Source organism: Schistocerca serialis, unplaced genomic scaffold (assembly GCF_023864345.2).
Source record: "Schistocerca serialis cubense isolate TAMUIC-IGC-003099 unplaced genomic scaffold, iqSchSeri2.2 HiC_scaffold_1343, whole genome shotgun sequence".
Taxonomy (NCBI): Eukaryota; Metazoa; Arthropoda; class Insecta; order Orthoptera; family Acrididae; genus Schistocerca; species Schistocerca serialis.
The window spans coordinates 437,052-458,176 of record NW_026047562.1 but is presented as its reverse complement, the minus strand read 5'-3'; the positions used below and the strand labels follow the sequence as shown (position 1 = coordinate 458,176).

General features: G+C 44.5%; 1 protein-coding gene across 1 annotated transcript in view; it reads left to right on the top strand.

Annotated features, from left to right (window-relative positions):
• LOC126439761 (uncharacterized) overlaps window positions 1-21,125 on the top strand; it is a 100,675-nt gene that overhangs the window by 45,517 nt on the left and 34,033 nt on the right. Inside the window, exons 3-4 of the mRNA XM_050090586.1 lie at window positions 5,559-5,717; window positions 20,631-20,796. Of these exons, the coding sequence (XP_049946543.1) occupies window positions 5,559-5,717; window positions 20,631-20,796 (325 nt within the window). The remainder of the gene's footprint in view (window positions 1-5,558; window positions 5,718-20,630; window positions 20,797-21,125) is intronic.

Below are 21,125 nucleotides of genomic sequence, written 5' to 3'. Positions count from 1 at the left end.
GTGCTTATTGTAATGGCGGCACTTACTCGCCATGACACAGCAACGTCTTCGGGTTCTGTGGTTTTTGAATGAGTGTGGCCCTTGCCAAAAGTCACCCTCCCACACCCTCGTGATGCTATTAATGAATTGCTTATGCATGTTGGTGAAGGCGGATCGCTCTCCAATTGTACCGCCTCCATTTTTCCGTTTTTTTAACAGGGTGTACCAAAGCTCCCCCGTCCGCACTGATTTTCGACGATGTTATAAGTTGCGCTAGGGACCGCATCTACCTTCTTTCGAAGTTAGCAGGCAACTACGCTGTTATGCGGCGGCTCGTTTCGGCCCAATCAACATCTGTCCCTCAAGTGTAACGAGCGAGTAACGGAGTTTATATTTCATACCTGCCACAGTGAATTTGTGTTCGTGGGGTCTCTATTCTAATTCGAACGTTTGACTTACGCTATACGTATTCGTTTCGGAATATCGTATCTACGACTTCCGTTATCTATACGTGGTTAACATTATGAAGACAATGAATAAAATTTTTGAAATACAACTTTGTTTGCGGAAAACATAATGATGTTCGAAGTCGCCAGTTTTTCCACGACAAACGACTTTCAATGTTTAAATATATATAGATATATATATATTTGAATTACAAAAACCAAATACTAAAAAAAAAAAAAAAGTGCATGGTGTGAGATTCAATCCGGCGACTTTCGGATTACAAATCCGAGCGATTACCGCTGCGCCACGACGCTGTAGAAAACTAGTAATCGTAGAGAGTACTTCAAGGTAACGGTTTCTATTAACTGTCGATTTTCTCGACAACGGCTGAGAAGTGCATCTTGGTGCTTTGCCACATTACACCTCTGGCCATGAGCTTTTATTATGCGCAGTATGAATCGAATCTGAATTTCACAATTGGCGGCCTCCCCTTGTCAGTATACGGGCGTCCTCCATCAGTAACGTATTCGGTTCTTCACCGTTCATATCTCGATACTCTGTCGGTATCTGTACTGGAGTATGCAGGGACCATAGCCTCTTATTCTGTGTAAATTCGGACATCACAGATGTCAGTTCTTAAAGCATAACAACACACATCACACGTACTCCCGATGAAACGGCCAGAAAACTGTATGCTTCCCGCCAGGCCGATATTTGCTCTTCTGTAGAAGCGGCCAGCTAAATGAGCCACAGTCTAACAAGAACAGGAATTCTGTCGTTCGTGAAAATAAAGACTTGTCAGGACGGTGTGTGAAACGTTTGCTGTCGTCCCACCTGGCCAAACGCAACAAGGATAGATACCGGATTAGCACTGCGAGTCTTGGGGAAATTAGCTTATCTGAATTGCTACGCGTGTGACGCTAATACGACACGGAGATCCGTCGTTGAAATGAGTGCTTAATACTGCAACTGTCTTATCCACCTGGTTTCGAACCTCGACACGGCAAGGATAGAAGCATTTGCCGTCTACATGTGTGTGTCCATGGTCTAAGGTATGAAACGCTGTGTGTGTCCAAAGTTTCACGTGCGCCGTACAACGCAAACAGGCGCCGTAAAATAAAATAAAGCTTTGGTGGCGTTCGTTCTCGCGTTCGGCGCTGCCCAGACACGACAGAATAATATCGCTGACGCAAGACTTTTTTTTTATTTTTATCAACTTTCCAGTAAATTACTTTCTCCTCTTCACATGTGCAGTGTGTTAGTGCCGATGATAGATCTTTTTCCTTATCCGTTACCAGATACGAATGCAGTCTGTAGAAACAGCTGGACACATTGCCACGAAGTAAGACAGGTTCTCACACTGCGATTATATTCCGCCTCGATGCGAAACAGACGACGCTGTCAACTTGTTTATTAAACCTTCACAATCGATGGGTGGTGACAACATATCTGCTAATCCTATGTGCTTGTTTAAGGTTTCGCCTCGACTCGACAGGAATTTTTCTAGCCATCATACGTCTTCAAAGCCGTGGGGTGTAAATAAGTTCCATCCCTTACCGCTACGCATATTCTGCACCACGTGTGTCATTAAAGTGAGCATAATATAAGTAGCACAAGCGTTAACTGGCTTGGATGGAAAGGTTCTGAAGGTATTTTTTGACAACTTCTATAGGTGTTTTCAAGAAGATTTTCTCACAGAATGGTCTCCCTCTTAGGAGTGTAGGATACCATCAGCTGGACGCAGCTGAGACACAAGTCCGTCCATGTAGGTGCGGAGTGCGAAAGAGCACACTTTGAATGCATTACAATGTTACAACTGCCAGCGACTAGGGATGCGATTCACGTGTCGGAATGGACACGCATCTCGTAACTGGACGACTACGCCAGGCTCTGCTGCTCGTAAATATTAAAAATTAAGTCGCTGTGCCAATTATGGATTCACTCTCGATCAGATGATGCATATACATTTTTCTCCCGTTTTCGTATGTTTCAGAAAACCGCCATTACTCAATTTTGAAATCGTTCCGCGTGGTAGCAGCAACAATCAGTCGCTGAGGCAGCGACAAAGCTCTGTCGGTTGCAGGACGCGGAAGACTAACGGAAAAAGAAATTCATCTTACACATTACTGCTATCTACATTTGTGATTAACGTTGAAATATGCACATAATCGGTACAGTGTAATTACGCGGATCTGATACTGGTTTCGTGATTTTATGTGTCGCGTGCTAGCGTTCCAGTGACGTGGCAGAATATGGGTGGCAGCCACCCAGCGTTCGTAAAAATAGAAATATTTAAGCTGTTCTGATTCAGTGAAGTTTGCCATCCGGCGTCGTAATACAGGGTGCATAGAAACAATCTGACCAAAAGTGTATCGCGGAAACGCAGCATGAAACACAAAAATTTGAGTATAGCAACTAGGCTTCGCGACTGAATATTTTCGGCGGCACCGGAACGTAATTAAAATCCCACACACAACCGTCTTGGCTCCAAATGACTGGTAGTTTACAGAAAATGTATACGTAAACACAGGCTATGTGAACTAACCAACCGCCACCATGAGAACAAGATAAATTTAAAGCGCCACTTACACGTGTATCGCACTTAGCTGACTTAGGACACTGCACGTTTTTAGAGATGAAGAGAATCAGATGTCCATGTCTCATGTTTCAATATGTCTTAAAAAGGTGAAAATGAGTAAAAAACGATCCGCCACTTATTGCTATAAGTATGTCATAGCAAATGTTTAGACTGACCACAGTTGCCATGTTGCCATAGCGCCCGAAATATTCAACTGACACTTGCAATACCGAAATTCCTTCATTTGATGCCGCCTTTTTGCTCTGCACTTTCGGTCAAATTGTTTTTCCCCACCCTGTTTCTTCTAGACGTGACGCGACAGTAATGGTCGAATTCTCAGCCATCCAATACACTTCGTATATGGTACGGCAAAATGACGGAATGCGTTACGAGCGATTTATAACTTTGATGTTCAGTACACAGTAACTACGTAAAAGCACATGTGATTCATTTAACCAAACCGTTACGAAGCAAGATTTAAATACGTTTCCTGATTAGAATGGGCAATGATTTCTGAGGAGTATGTAGAGACACAAATCGTGCCAATCTGTGGTACAACTGTGCAATGTCGGTCATTTAAACGCGACGAATAGCACACTTCACAAGAAGAAATACAAATGATAATCTCGTTTTTCGTAGTAAAAAAAAAATGCGGTATTTTTTTTTAACGTATAGCAGAAATGTGAAACAGACTACTGTAGAATTTCGAGGTGGAAGACGTGACGGGAACAATGTCAGCATGTTGTCAACAGAGAACAGGTGATTCGTTGGTCGAGGCGAAGACAATGCCTTAAAAAAGTATTTTTGCGCTTATCGCCCAAAGAGTAAAACACAGTCGAACAGATATCCGCCATTTCCACGTTTTCAAACTGTTTTACACTTACAGTGGAACAAAATTGAGACGCTTTGAAATAGCGAAGAATTTACTTTTTTCCAAAAACCATAATGTGTCAGAGCACTTACTGTATTATTTTAGTGAGGAGAATGTGAGGCCAGCCCCACTCCATTACAGAGCTAGCATATGTGGCAGTGCAGAGCCATTCGCAATGAATGAGTCGCGAGTGTGGATCTTATGACGTCACCATAGTGCATCAGCAAGAGACGCCTGCCCTGATCTTTAGATAATAAAGTACTGTCGCAAAGAAACTGCATAGATACTCACTAAGCTCTTGATAGTACGAGACACAATAAGAACAACTTTCTCTTTTCCATCATCATTGTCATCAGGACAATCATAACACTCTCTTAATATGTGGCCGGAATATGTATAGGGCCACAGCCCCACTTCGCAATGGAAAATGCTGTGATAAGGAAAACATGTCACCAGTCAGCTAGTAGAAACACGGGTAAGGCGAGAAAAATAATATTTAAGGTGCAGAGTTGCAAACGGTTACATATACACGACTAAATGTTTTTATGGCGTTTTAAAACTAGAGCCAAACAAAAAGTGCGCCCTTGACATTCTCTGTCTTCCTAAACAGAGGGAATTTTTCGAATGCTAATTTCATTTTCTTAGTGTGGCCAATAACAGAGTAAGCTGTGTAGGTTCCAGAATACATGTAAACTCTCGTAAGTAGCTACCTTTCTAGGTACGCAAATTCGTCTCCGATGCCGGTTTGACGACGATGAGTTTTCTGCGCTGGTAATGACGCATTTGCTTGCCGACGACCACAAGCACATGCGAAAACAGTTAAGGTATTACGAAACCTGAATACATTTAAGATGAGTAATGCGAAAAAGCAGTTACTAGTAACTGTAAATAATGGCTGTGGTGTTGTACGCAAAAATAGTTACGTTACTTGTATTCACGTAAAACCGAGCCCCATTACTTGTGTGAAAAGACAGGCCACAGAGAGGAGAATGTACAGCAGCAACGTGTAGCCGCACGGCGGCTGTTGCCGTAGCATCGACAGATGACAGAGGAGTCTCAAGACTCGTTTACGTTTTAAGCATGGGGGAAGCAGCGTCGCAGACGTCGACACCTTGTTTGGCAGAACGGCTGGTGTCAGCTGGTCCAGGAAGAGACGGTGGAGACATTCATCCGAACCTCGATTTGTTACTCACGTTGAAGCCGGCCAAGAACGCCGGAAGTGTGTGTCAGAAGAATGTCGTTGCGACACACTCCGTCCACAGTCGTAACGGAATTTTCGGCGCAGTGCTGTTTTAGTGGCATTTCATAAATACCTCGTCTTTGAAACTGTAGCTTTATGTATTACTGAAGAACTGAAAACCCTTGAACTAAGAAGAATGCAGTTAACAGTTGACGAAAAATTTAGCTATGGAAAGAGAACGGTTACGGAAATTACTGTCGCTTTTATCAATAAGTACAGTTTTCTAGAGACGAATACGATAGTTAACTCATGTTCGGATGAACGACGGTTTTGGTGATTCGGTTTCCACATGTGCTGTTTGATGACAATAAATCATCATCTCTCTGTGTGAAAATGTTTGCACTTGATCCCATTTAATCTCCTCTAAAATTGTCTGCAAGTGATCTGCACTGAGAAAGTTTTCGTGAACAGTTCTCTGATGATTTTCTGTGGTGTCGTTGCAGATGGAGATCACCGTTTACAAGTGGGGCAGTACTGGTGGATGGCTTAAATTTTACGACCTGACCTTCACCAAGCCATTCGACTACTTGCTGACTAACTTCCCGGCCGTCTTTGAGTACATCTGGTACCCCATGGGCATCAACAAGAAGCCTGTGCCTCCGGCAAGTACCAATCACTACTCTGGACGGAGAGTATCTTCAGAAGCGTGGATGACAAACTGCATGCAAAATATCCATTAAAGTGATACTTAGAAGGCTGCTATTCACACTGGAACATCTAGAACAGCTCCGTATAGTTTTATTTAATGTCATGCTTTGTGAAACTCGTTTACGATGACTTTGAGGAACGGCAATAAGAAAAGGAATATGTTCGAAATTAATCAGTTTGACGCCTTTCTGGTGTTAAGCACCTCTCCTGCAAATTATCAGATCCTAAAACTGAAACTGGAGCAGACGCTAATGTGTAAGGAAAACGTTGTCAGTTTCAACTAGAGAAGAGATATGAACAGAGAAAAACACATTACTCGCACCAGCTGAAGTTTACGGATACTTTCTTGCATGGAATGTAACATAACTCCTTTCGTGAGAGTTTAGTTTAATTACTTTCATGGTCTGTGCACTGTAATTTCGACCTCTCGCTACGATGTGGAGAGAGTCACTTTTGCAGCTGTAATGCATGTTCTCGCCGAGAAACAAGACAACTTGCTGACCTTTTGTGCGGTTGTCTTCTTAACTGTCTCAATACACTTTTTTTGTATTGTCCATCTCCCACCCATCTCTCTAAAACAACACACACGTGCCCACGCACACACACACACACACACACACACACACACACACACACACACACACAAACACACTCACACACTCAAGGATTATTAACAACTCAAGCAGATACGATTTCAGACAGCGTTTGATGTTAATTTTATTTAGTATAAAATTCTTTACATTACTGGCTATGACGTCAAAGACCTCATTCCTTTCTGTAGTACAGTATGGATTAGTGGTGGGTGGTGTAAGTCATTTCTCCTTCTATAACTGAATTTATGAAGGGTGCTGTTGTTTCTGAACGTGATTTATTACGGAAAAAACTTGATAAAGTAATAAATGTGCTCTGAGTCTTGTGCTGGTGTGCCGAAATCAACCGTAGAAAGACCTGCCTCCGAGATGGCCGCTTTTCCTGAGAATACGTATCACGTATGTCTGGGAAACGCCTTTCTACAATACCACTGGTCGTCTTTTTCTTGACAATTGTGCAAAATCTTGTTCAGCGAGTCTGAAGACTTCTTTTCTTTATCCATACGAATATTTTAGAGACTTTTTTTTACTAGAATGTCAACAGTTTGTTACCTGAAGACAGCACTGTAATGTCATGAAACCAGTCGCGATTAGTAAACCATTTTGACGCATCTGCTGCCGTTTTCATCGTTCGAAATGCATCGTTACAGCTGTTGCTACCCCTCGTACCAAGTGATTTGTAACGTGTTACACTACCTACAGAAAACTGCCCTCCTTAATTTGTCCACTTACAACCAAAAAAGATTTAATTTAACGTTACCTGACGTCATGTCAAGAAGACGCTAATACAGGTCAGACTTACCTTCAGCCCCGGATCTACGATATTTTGGGACCAGAGCCAAGACGTGATAGTGGCGACTTCCCGCTCCCCACCCTCCCCCTCGAGAGTTTGAGATAGACCGCCAGAAATTTAAAAAAAAATCGAATTTTCAAAAATAGCGCACATATTTCTGAAGAGTATGATATACAAGACATATATATTCGGCGAAATGTAAAACACCTTATTTGGTCTAAGGTGTGCCACAGTGCAGTGGCACAACTTCGTCGCAATAAAGACAAGAGAGAAGCAAGACACCGCACATTTCATCAATCCTTAGGTCCAAGCATTTTTCTCTCTTATCTTGCTACAGCTTTCACGGCGTGCTTTCCTTTCTGCGAAAGAATCTACACATATGTATAAAAAAAATTGCATCACCTCGGTTAGAAGAGTTCCGGAACCTGTACAGAAAATTGGAGCAACGTAAACATCATTTCCGTCGTTTTTATTGCTCATGAAAACCATACATTGCATCACCATACAGCGAGACCTTCAGAGGTGGTGGTCCCGACTGCTGTACACAACGGTACCTCTAATACCCAGTAGCACGTCCTCTTGCATTGATGCATGCCTGTATTCGTCGTGGCATACTATCGACAAGTTTATGAAGGCAATCTTGGTCCAGATTGTCCCACTCCTCAACGGTGATTCGGCGTAAATCCCTCAGAGTGGTTAGTGTGTGACGTCGTTCATAAACAGCACTTTTCAATCCATCCCAGGCATGTTCGATGGGGTTCATGTCGTTATCCTGAAGGAAGTCATTCAGAAGACGTGCACGATGGGGGCGCGAATTGACGTTCATGAAGACGAATGCCTCGCCAATATGCAACGGATCTGGTTGCGCTATCGGTCGGAGAAGGGCATTCAAGTATTGTACAGCCGTTAGGGCGCATTCCATGACCACCAGCGGCGTACGTCGGCCCCACATAATGCCACGCCAAAACAGCAGGGAACATCCACCTTGCTGCACTCGCTCGACAGTGTGTCTAAAGCATTCAGCCTGACCAGGCTGCCTCCAAACACGTCTCTGGCGATTGTCTGGTTGAAGGCATATGCGACACTCATCGGTGAAGAGAACGTGACGCCAGTACTGAGCTGTCCATTCGGCATGTTGTTGGGCCCATCTGTGCCGCACTGCATGGTGTTGTGGTTGCAAAGATGGACCTCGCCATGGACGTCAGGAGTGAAGTTGCGCATCATGCAGCCTGTTGCGCACAGTTTGAGTCGTAACACGACGTCCTGTGGCTGCAGGAAAAGCATTATTCAACATGGTGGCGTTGCCTTCCTCCGAGCCATAATCCGTAGGTAGAAGTCATCCACTGCAGTAGTAGCCCTTGGGCGGCCTGAGCGAGGCATGTCATCGACAGGTCGTCTGTACATCCTCCATGTCCGAACAGGATCGCTTTAGTTCACTCCGAGACGCCTGGACACTTGCCTTCCTGGCACAAAGTAACAATGTGGACGCGATCTAACCGCGGTATTGGCCGTCTAGGCATGGTTGAACTACAGACAACACGAGCCGTTTACCTCCTTCCTGGTGGAATGGCTGTAACTTATCGGCTATCGGACCCCTTCCTTATAATAGGCGTTGCTCATGCATGGTTGTTTACATCTTTGGGAGGGTTTAGTAACATTTGTGAACAGCCAGAGGGACTGTGTCTGTGATACAATAGCCACAGTCAACGTCTATCTTCAGGAGTTCTGGGACCCGGGCTGATGCAAAATGTTTTTTGATATATGTATTACGTCATCAAAGTTCGTGAAAAGTTTTGCTACATGAAAAATTAAAATGGTGTTGCCTAACACTGAAAAAGCTGTTAATACGAGTAGTACCCAAGACTGGCGGGGTTTCTCCATTTGATTACGTCTATTTTGTCACTGTCTGCTAGGTAAAACGAAACACGTCTTTTTAAAATTGCAGCAGTTGTAACACTCGCCAAATAGTCGAGACTGTTTTGTCACAAATGGTTATGTTTATCTACCTTATTTATATAAATAACACGACAGAATATAACTCACAAAGTGCGCATATCAAATGCCTATTAGCCTTACTACAAGCAAAAATTTTATGTTAGGAGTTTCACTTTCCAATTTCTCAAGCGTAATTGGTGTACTGGAATTTTGCCAAAAGCAATGTGCTTTCAGAAAAAAAAGTCTTGCATTACGTACCGAATGACCCTCGTACTTCTGGATGTGGCGCAGGTACTTCCTTACCTTAAAAAAATCATGAAGCAGAAAGTATTGAAGATGTCAGTTTAATTCTCTTTTCTTTACATTTCTTTTTTTATCCTGAAGGTCGCCTCCGCCCTCCTCAGTGCATCTGGAGAGTCGAAATCGAAGTTTCGTTTCAGCATCCAGCAATTCTATATGTTGGCATTAGCAGCACGAATATGGTTCTGCAGTTTACACAGGGTCTGTGGCCGATTGGTGTACACCAAGGGTTTCAGGTAGCCCCATAAGACAGCCCCAAGTCGCAGCGGGCTAATCGTGGCCAGCGTTCTGGCGACTGCAGATCGCCCTTCAAAGTCGTGAAATGCTCGGGGAAATGTTCGCGAACGATTGTCACTGACGTCCGTTCTGTGTGATCTGTGGCGCCTTCTTGTTGGAATCAGACATCCCCAACACACATTTCTTTAAGCCCTGCAAGAGTAGCTGTCTGAATCATCTGGTCATAACGCTCAAAAGAGACCGTAACTGCCCTACCATTCTCTTCGAAAAACCATGGGCCAATAATGTCAGTTTTTGATAATGCCCACCAGGCAGTCACACGTTCTGTAGGCATGGGCTCCTCATGAAGTTCTTGGGTTTTCGTGCCACTCCAGCATCGCATGTGTTGTTTATTCACGCATCCAGGGAAATGAAAATGTGCCTCGACGCTGGAGAAGACGAGGCTGTCACGAGGCAAGTTTTAGATCAAGGCTTCACAAGTGGTTTTCTGTGAAGCGAGAATGTGTGTCGTAAGTGTCTACACTAGTCTCAGTGTGTATGCAAGAGTTTTTAAGCCCTCATGGAGATTTCGCCTCGCTGTGCGATCAGGAACAGCAGCAGCAGCTGCACGTTTCCGTGCGCGTAGCCCGGGGGAGTTTAAAATCGCCAGTTCTTGAAGATCCTGGTTTCTTTCCCTGTAACCACAAACACGTACACCCACACAACAATCGATTTTCGATCAGGAACGCAACCTGCAGGCGAGATATTAAACCATTCCCTGAACCCTCACTAGGCTGTGATGACAGAACAGCCATTGGAAAAGAATGATATTGCAGTGCCCGTATAGTTCAGAAGTAGGACGCGATGTTCTTAGGGACGAGCACTCTTTGCGTGACTAAGGAATGTTGCATCGTACTTCTGAACGACACAGGCTTTTCCTTTTTTTCCTTTATTGTTATTTTGAAACCTTACACAAAAGTAGGCCGGCAGCGGCAATACTAGGCCGCTCTTGGGCCATAGATAATACATTTATTACAAGTGGAGACATTGAAAAACGAAACAACACGGTGCATAGACACCAGTAGACACACAAATTTAAAAATACATGAAGTCGGTCACAAGTGCAGCGCTCTGGCACTAACAGAGACGACAGAAACGGCGCACGTGAATGAAGGAGCACAAATGACGAAACACTGAACCACTAACACGATGGTACACACAAAACACTGGCGACGATCTCCGGCGCGCGAATGTTCACTTGACGTGTACGAGTCCAGGGACCTGCCAAAAGGGGAAAAGGTGGGGGAGGAGGGAGAGGCGAGGGTGGAGATGCCAGTGGCAGAGGAGATGGGAGGGGAAGGAAACAAGGTAGGGGGTAGAGGAAGCCCAGGGAGAGGAGGGGGGGCAGGAAGGGAGGAAGGAGAGAAGGGAGATAGGGTGCCCTCAGGAAAATAACACAGGGTGTGGAAGGGGAGGATCCAAGTTGGTTGGAGGGTTAGATGCAGGGGTTGAGGGCATCACCAGGGAGCGGGAGTTGGTGGAAACCACCTTGGGCGAAGGTATGGAGAGTGGAGAGATAGCAGGTGGGATGTGGGCACAGCAGTGGATGGGGGTGGGGAAGGATGGGAGAGACAAGCAGGTGAGGGGGATCAAGTTTACGGGAGGTGTAGAGGATCCGTATCGGTTAGAGGAAAAGGAGGAGGTGCATGAACGGAATAAGCTCATGCAGGATCCACATGGGGGAGGGGAGATGGATGCGATCGGCGAGGCAGAGCGCATGGCGTTCTAGGATTTGAAGCGATTTCTAAAAGGTTGAAGGGGCGTAACAGAGGATAGGGCAGATGAGGGATTTCTAGGTGTGGAAGATGGTGCAGGGGGCCAGACCCCATGTGCGGCCAGAAAGGAGCTCGAGGAGACGGAGGCGGTAGCGTGCCTCGGATTGTCCAGAGATGGGGGATCCATGGGAGGTGACTGTCAAGGGTGATGACAAGGTACTTGAGGGTGGGGGTGAGGGTGATAGGACAGCCAGAAATGGTGATATAGAAGTCGGGGAGACGGAAGGAAGGGGTGGCTTTGCCTACAATGATCACCTGCGTCTTCGAAGGATTCACCTTGAGCAACCACTGGTTGCACCAAATGGTGAACCAGTCAAGATGGGATTGGAGAAGGTGTTGGGAGCAGTGCAGGGTGGGGGCGTGGGCAAGGAAGGCGGTGTCATTGGCATACTTGAGAAGGTGGACAAGGGGTGGAGGCAGTGGCATGTCTGCCGTATACAGATGGTAGAGAAGAGGGGAGAGGACGGAACCTTGGGGCACACCAGCAGAAGGGTGGAAGGTGCAGGTATCTGTGTTATGGATGCTGACATAGGAAGGACGTTGGGAAGGAAAGGACCCTATCAGACGGACATAGTTGACAGGAAGAGTGGATGTTTGGAACTTGAAGAGGAGACCAGAATGCCATACACGGTCGTAAGCACGCTCAAAGTCGAGGGAGAGGAAGATGGTGGACTGGCGGGAGTTGAGCTGTTCGGAGAGGAGATGAGTGAGGTGAAGGAGAAGGTCATCGGCAGAGAAGGACGGTCGAAAGCCACAATGGGTAGTGGGAAGGAGGCGGTGCTGGCGGAGATGCTGGTGGATGTGTCGGGTAAGGATGGATTCCAGGACCTTGCTGAAGACCGAGGTAACGCTGACGGGACGGTAGGAGACAGCAGATGGCAGTTTGTTGGGTTTCAGGAACATGCTGCTGATATGGTTGCACTAACGGTCGGAGGATGGCATTCACATATCGTACAGCCATTACGGCGCATTCCATGATCACCAGCGGCGTACGTTGGCCCCACATAATGCCGCCCAAAAACAGCAGGGAACCTCCACCCTGCTTCACTCGCTGGCGTGTCTAAGGCATTCAGCCTGACTGGGCTGCCTCCAAACACGTCTCTGGCTATTGTCTGGTTGAAGGCATATGCGACACTCATCAGTGAAGAGAACGTGACGCAGTCCTGAGCGATCCATTCGGCATGTTGTTGGGCCCATCTGTACCACGCTTCATCTACATCTATATCTACATGGATACTCTGCACATTTAAGTGCATGGCAGAGGTTTCATGGAACCACCTTCACAATTCTCTATTATTACAAGTTGGTGATTGGAATTTTGTGAGAAGATTCCGTCGCAACGAAAAACGCCTTATTTTAATGATGTGCAGCCCGAATCCTGTATCATTTCTGTGACACTCTCTCCCATAATTCGCGACAATACAAAACGTGCTACCCTACTTTGAGCTTTTTCGATGTACTGCGTCAGTCCTATCTGGTACGGGTCCCACACCATGCAGCAGTATTTTATGAGAGGACGGACAAGTGTAGTGTAGGCAGTCTCCTTACTAGGTCTGTTACATTTTCTAAGTGTCCTGCCAATAATATGTAGTCTTTGGTTAGCCTTCCCCACAATATTTTCTATGTGTTCCGTCCAATTTAAGTTGTTCGTAATTGAAATTCCTAGGTACTTAGTTGAATTTACAAATATTAGATTAGTCTGATTTATCGTGTACCAAAGTTTAACGAATTCCTTTTAGCACTCATGTGGATGACCTCACACTTTTCGCTATTTAGGGTCAACTGCCACTTTTCGCACCATTCAGATATCTCTTCTAAGCCGGCCGGTGTGGCCGTGCGGTTCTCGGCACTTCAGTCTGGAACCGCGTGACCGCTACGGTCGCAGGTTCGAATCCTGCCTCGGGCATGGATGTGTGTGATGTCTTTAGGTTAGTTAGGTTTAAGTAGTTCTAAGATGACCACATATGTTAAGTCCCATAGTGCTCAGAGCCATTTGAACCAAATATCTCTTCTAAATCGTTTTGCAGTTTGTTTTGATCTTATTCGATAAACGACAGCGTCATCTGCAAACAACTAAGACGGGTACTTCGATTGTCTCCCAAATCGTTTACATAGATAAGGAACAGCAAAGGGCCTATAACACTACCTTGGGGAACGTCAGAAACCACTTCTGTTTTACTCGATGACTCTCCGTCAGTTACTACGAACTGTGACCTCTCTGACAGGAAATCACAAATCCAATCACATAACTGAGACGATATTCCATAAGCACGCAATTTCACTACAAGCCGCTTGTGTGGTACAGGGTCAAAAGCCTTCCGAAAATCCAAAAATACGGAATCGATCTGAAATCACTTGTCAATAGCACTCAACACTTCATGTGAATAAAGAGCTAGTTGTGTTTGACAGGAACGATGATTTCTAAGCCGGCCGCCCTAGCCGAGCGGTTCTAGGCGCTTCAGTCCGGAACCACGCTGCTGCTGGGGTTGCAGGCTCGAATTCTGCCTCAGGCAAGGATGCGTGTGATGTCCTTAGGTTGGTCAAGTTTAAGCAGTTCTAAGTATAGGGGACTGATGACCTCAGATGTTAAGTCCCACAGTGCTTGGAGCCATTTTTTATGTTTTCTAAACCCATGTTGACTGTGTGTCAATAGATAGTTTTCTTCGATGTAATTCATAATGTTCAAACACAATATATGTTCCAGAAATCCTGCTGCATATAGACGTTAACGATATGGGCCTGAAGTTTAGTGGATTACTTCTACTACCTTCCTTGAATATTGGTGTGACTTGTGCAAGTTTCCAGTCTTTTAGTACGGATCTTTCGTCGAGCGGACAGTTGTATGTGATTGATAAGTATGGAGCTAATCCATCAGCATACTCAGAAACGAACCTAATTGGTTTCCAGTCTGGTGCAGAAGACCTGCTTTCATTTAGTGATTTCAGTTGCTTCACTATTCTGAGGATATTTACTTCTACATTACACATGCTGATAGTTGTTCTTGATTCGAATTCTGGAATATTTACTTCGTCTTCTTTTGTGAAGGGGTTTCTGAAGGCTGTGCTTTGGCAGCACTGTCTTCGATAGTATCTCCATTGTTATCGCGCAGAGAAGGCATTGATTGTTTCTTGCCACTAACATACTTCACATACGACCAGAATCTCTTTGGGTTTTCTCCCAGTTTTCGAGACAAAGTTTCGTTGTGGAAACTGTGAACTGTGGATTTAATTTCAAGGAATATTCTTAAAAATTGACTTTATTTACTAGCGATTCATCAAGAACATTGACACATTTAGTCACACTATGTGAGCGTGGAAGTAGTTGCCAGGGAGTAACTTATGAAATCAAAATCAAATTGCTTTCAACAAATGGGAATTTTATTCCTAAACAGATTTAAAATTATAAGCAGAAAGCACCCTCTAAACACCAAGTTACAATTTATTCAGAGGCAGAAAGAAACAAATTTTTGAGTGTATGAGCTTTCGGGCTGAGAACCTTGCCGCTCCCTTTTGACGTGGCCGTAGTTACGACCGCTCACAACAGCCTCTGAAAGACTACACTGGTGCAAATCTGCAACACACTAGATTACCGTAAAGTAAAAGTTTTAACAATTCACACAAGCACACAAACTATGCACCCCATAGGAGGGGTGAAAGTGGTACAAAAGACTAAAATTGAAAGATAAACGTGCCACTGAAGGTGCAACTTGATTTTAACTTCTGAGAAAGTCTTACGGTTTAAGGGTGGCATACTAAAATGACCATTTAAATAAAAACCCATGAAATGCAATCTAACATAAAATTATACAAGGTTGGCCAAACATGCTCTGTAGTACACATATACCGCCTCTCCAGATGATAGACAAGATAAAAACATATTTCAGGAATTTGGCCGTTACTCTTCAAGCAATAAATTCGTTCACACACCGAATCCGAGAAACATGACAGAGGCAGCTCCGAACGACAGACCGACACTAACTGCCTAACAAATGCGGACGAGAGACAGAGGAGCAAGCAGTGGACGAGAGACTGACCCAGACTGACCCACTGGCGAGTTTTTTTTTTTTTTTTTTTTTCCTTTATTGAATTTCAATTCCCCCCGAAGGGGGCGGGCTGGCAGCAGCTTAGGACGCCGCTCTGCAGCCTACAGGTTTTCTGACAAAGAGCAGGAGAATAAATAATAATAAAAAACAGGCGATAAAATCGGGGACTCAGTGAGTAACAAGGTGAAAAGAAAATGGGGAAATGAAAACAAACAACAGAGGGATGATGAAGCGAATAAAAATACATACGGAGCAGACAGGGGAAACAATAGACAATTAAAAAAACACGGCGACAGTCTGGATTCTGTTCGCAAAGTATATAAAACGCACACCCAGCGACAGCATGGTTTCTGTTCACAACACAACACTGAATAGTCACTAGAACACAGCACGAAAAAGTCGGCAAAGGTGACACCACAGTCGAGAGCAGGTGGGGGGAAACTGAACAGGAGATGGGAAAACAAAAAGGGGGGGAAAGGAGAGTAAAAGCGAAGGGGGGGGGGGGGGGAACCGGGAAAGGAGCTGATGGAGGATGAGGACCCATAAGAGGGGTGGGGGGCAGACGCGACAGGGAGGGGGGTAGGCAGAGGAGGGGAATACAAAAGGACTGGGGGGGAGAAGGGAGGTAGGGAGAGGTGTAGTGGGGAGGAAACAGGACGGAAGGGGCCACTGGCGAGCTCATAGCGCCCCTTAAATGCACGTGAACAGGCAACCTTTCCCCTTTCCCACCAGAGGGAGACACCAAAGCTGCGACTGCCACAGCGGCGACACCGCCAGAAACGGAGGGCGACTGCTTCACACCACGCGCTGCGGCTCGCTCTTCAAAACAGCAACTTTTACCACGCCTCAAACTGTTATAAGCATCTCGCATTGAAGTCCGCGCAAAATTTCGAGCTTCTGTAAAAGATCGCCAATCTTGGGAATTTTGCGTGTGTTTAAGTTTGGCATGTTTGTTTCGTTGGTTCTGCAAAAGTGTTCTAACTCGTTTTGTGTACCAAGGAGGATCAGCTGCGTCGTTTGTTAATTTATTTGGAATAAATCTCTCAACTGCTGCCAATACTATTTCTTTGATTTCAAGCCACATCTGATCTACTCTTATTTTATTAATTAGGAATGAGTGGAGATTGTCTATCAGGAAGACGTCAAGTGAATTTTTATCTGCCTTTTTGAACAGGTAAATTTTTCGTTTATTTTTTGAGGATTTGGGGATTACAATATTCAGTCTCGTTACGACAACCCTGTGTTCACTAATCCTTGTATCGGTTTTGATGCTCGTTATTAACTCAGGATTATTTGTTGCTGAGAGGTCAAGTGTGTCTTCACAACCGTTTGCTATTCGCATGGGCTCATGAACTAATTGCTCGAAATAATTTTCATAGAATGCGTTTAGAACGATTTCGGATGATATTTTATGCATACCTCCGAAATTAAACATGTATTTTCGCCAACATATCGAGTGTAAATTAAAGTCACCACCAACTATAATCGTGTCGTGGTTGCAAAGATGGACCTCGCCATGGACGTCGGGAGTGAAGTTGCGCACAGTTTGAGTTGTAACACGACGTCCTGTGGCTGCACGAAGAGCATTACTCAACATGGTGGCGTTGCCGTCAGGGTTCCTCCGAGCCATAATCCGTAGGTAGCGGTCATCCACTGCAGTAGTTCAGTTCATAACTAAAAGTGCCATTGTGATTTCTCAGAATTTTTGCAAAATAAATAATAATTTTCGTTAGTTTCATGTTTTTCTTACACTAACTAGCACTACTCCAGTATCCAAGTATCCGACTAGCTACGTAAGAAATTTTCTAAATTTTTGTGTCATTTCCTTACAGCGGAGGACTCCAGAAGATATTTATTGCTAAAAGTTTTTCAGGCATTTCTCTTTAGGAGCGTCTGCTGACTTCTGTAGTGGTGTGGGGGTGTAAATTGCATCTTGCAGTAGCCACAGGGTAAAAGGTACATCTCAGATTAATCCGTTGCGCAGAATAACAGACTAGCGACCCCACGCACACAAGAGCCACAGTGACAAAAAGTCAGATGCCCCTTCCACAACAGATACCACACTGCTACGGCGTCACAAGGCACGCAGTCTTGATGTTGTCCTTGATTTGCAGAGAATGAGAATCCATATTTCATTGGAAATTACGTACAAGTTCTCATTCAAATGAACAAAAAATATGCAAAGTTTCGAAATTTTTTTGAGACAATGAAAAGACATACGTTCAACTATATTTTATATTTTCGATACAAAAAAGAAGAAAATGGAGCCCATAATCGAGGTCTGATCGAGAACCTACGAGTTTGAAGTAGAGTGTAGCCTCTAGAAGTTATCTCAAATCAAAAATGGATAACATCAGTAGATATTACACTAAATTTATGGGAGCTTGTGCCTAACTACAATGAAACAACGTTAAATTTAGCGATATAATGCTAAATCGAACTCTGTGTTGGATTTTTTTTTTACTCTTTATGGCTTTACAAAAAGTAGTTATTGCTTTTCGGGAGTCAAAGTTAGAAGCTAATAGGATGAACCGTTTTTATTTTATGCTGCGTGCAGTTTTGAAAAGTCGTTTCTCGAGGAAAACCATGACTAAAGTTTAGGGCGAACTTTTATATTAATTATTAGCAGAATTTGCGTAAAAACTATATGTCATCATACACTTTTGATGTCGCTGAACACAAATCTGAAGTTAGATTTTCAAAATTCAAAATGGATAATCCATTATGGCTGACCGAATATTATCTTTTGGCCAATTTTAATCAATATTTGATAAAAATAGTGTTTTCGTTACTTATGTTTAGTCTGCAATTCCAAGACCGTATATCAACATTCCTGACGCAAATATCTTTCAAAAATGCAACAAAAATCGATTTTTCGACCATTTTGAATGAGAACCTGGTCTTAAGACTGAATGATTTAACGGACGATGCGCAGTAGTGTTTGTAAGCCTTCGTCACACCAGGAACGAATGCATGCAGTCCTGTGGACACGGATACGTCTTCACGGAAGACTGAAGTATAGCCAGGACCTCCTCGAGAAACAGCCACCTGCTCTTTCTGATAGAACTGTTGATATTTTTTAAGGTATCGAGTACCCGATATATCGATATTTAAATGGCATCAACATATAGATATTCGATAAACAGACTGATAAAATATCAACCCGTCAGCTCATAAAAGTATCTGCTTCACATTGTAAATATACTGCCGGTTTTAGAGCTCCATATTTAAGTATCAATTTACACACACCAAAGAAAAGTTTTGTATCACCCCGGTTCCCAGAACTCCTGAAGACAGTCACTGATTATGGATACTGTACCACAGACACAGTCCCTTTGACTGTTCAGAGATGTCACAAAACCTGCCCAAAAATGTAAACAATCATGCACGAGCAGCGCCTATTAGACGGATGGGGTCCGACAGCCGATCAGTTCCGGTCATTCCACCAGGAAGGAGGTACACGGCTCGTGTTGTCTGTAGTTCAACCGTGCCTACATACCGCAGTTCGATCGCATCCACATTGTCTCTTTGTGCCAGGAAGGGCTCTCAACAAGGGAAGTGTCCAGGAGTCTCTGAGTGAACCAAAGAGATGTTGTTCGGACATGGAGGAGATACTCAACTTGAATAATTATCCTTTAGAATGTTGCTAGGTACGGTCTGGAATGTCGTGTGCGAAATGCAGTGAAGTGTACTGTTGTGGAGGAAATATGGGACTCGCAAGAACTGTAGCACACAATACTGTAAGCTGCGATGACTGCTGTCTGCGGTGCTCGCTGCTGACAAATAAGATAACTCTCGTTCTATCTGGATTGACCTTCGCCAATCAAACTCTCCCTACGCCTTGATGAAGGACTTCTATTCGCCCCTAGTCTAACTATTGGCGTGGTACACCGATCAAATAACCAGTCCACCGCGATGCCACTCAAAATTCGCTCGCAGGCGTTTAACTATAACTCTGTCCATTCACACCGCACAATAAGGGTGTCGGCCAATACAGTGGACAACGCTTAATTGCAAGGACTCAATATAGAGTAGCACTTCGATTCGCTCTCAACAGAGGTGCTCTCCCAGTGAAGTACTGAGGAGAGACTTGTTCCTCACTCTTTGAGTACATGTACGAGCACGCACGCTCTCGTTACGTGTTCTCGCTCCAAGAGCGACAACGGAACGGCGCCTCTCCACGGCAGACATGAAGGGGTATATCTTTCGGTCTCTTCCATTACTCCTTCAGCTCAAGGCGTCAGAAATATCGTCTGCCAATCAGCATTGCTCATCTAAAACGGGAGAATGACGTTTCGTTTACGGCGACCAATCCGGAAATCTGTAGTATCGGTGTTTGGCGTTTGCTGTCTCACTGCGAAAATCTCTGAAACTGCGTGCTATGTGTAAAGAATGCGTAGGCTGGGCGCTCCCATACAGTGTAGCGGAATTTGCTTTTAAGCCGAACACGGGGTCGTCCTTTCACTCGGGCAAACGCTGTCTGCTCTGCAGGCGGTCACCGGCCGACGTAGATGGGTTGGGACCGGCCTCCTGGCGTGCGGTTTCGCCTCTCTCGAACTAAAAGCTCCTGTGGCGTCGTGTCTGGAATCTAAGTGTGTACGCCAGCCTCGAGTATTTCAACCACGGTGAGCACTTGCGACTTATTAGTTATTTGCATATAATTTACATGAATTCATACAAGACTGACTTTATCTTATCGAGTTTGGGTTCGAATGAAGCGTCTTCATGTGCAGAATATGATTGTGAGGGCGGAATATGTGAGCAATGAAGGTCAGGAGACCATGACATCTTGACCTCTGTTTCTTAATTTCACTCGTGTTAGGCGAATGCCTTGAGATTTCGACTTTCCTGTTCCCATCTTTGTCATTCGCCACTGATTCCTGAGAAGTATCAGGATGTTCACTCATTGCTGTGTTAACTATTAGAGTGTGAATTTCAACTTCCTTTGTTATTTCCTTAACTTACATGTGCCAATATATGATGACCAAACTGCAATAAGCGTGTCTAAGTTATGAAAGGAGCAGAAAAAAAACAGGAAGAGACTGCTACATCTGATACTCAGTAAAGACCCTGACAAAGAATAATCCTACAAGTTGAAGTTTTGATTTAGTCACAAAACCTGTATTGTGTAATTACATCGCTACCTCTGTTGGCAGGGCACCTACTACATGCATCGGTACTGGACACGACCGATCACGCTAAAAAAGTTCGTCGCCTTACCTTACGGGAAGTATAAATTGTACATGAAGGGTCTGAAGGATGGAAAAAGACAAGTTTGTGTGCAGATGGTCATCGATATCTACGAAGTCGGATTTTTCCAAGGTAAGGATTTGATCTTTGAGTAACACATGATCACGAGTAATTGTTTCAGTAGAGTTATGAAATTCCACAACCGAGGGCTTCGCGGTCATTGAAGAGGTGGACGTAGCAGATAAAAGTCCTGTGGGTAGAAAAAGTTTCAGTCGTAATCATTTAGCCGAGAAGCGAAAAAGAGCTGGCTGCACACAGTGCCCTCCCGTCACTGCTACCGGCTAAAGCCAAGCCTGCCTCGCCGTTGTCTCCTGGGGAGAGAGAGTTTCCTCCTTGAAGTTCGATGTAATACACAGCAGTCAGCTGCACTTATGTGACTGGTGTACCTGATGATGTAAACA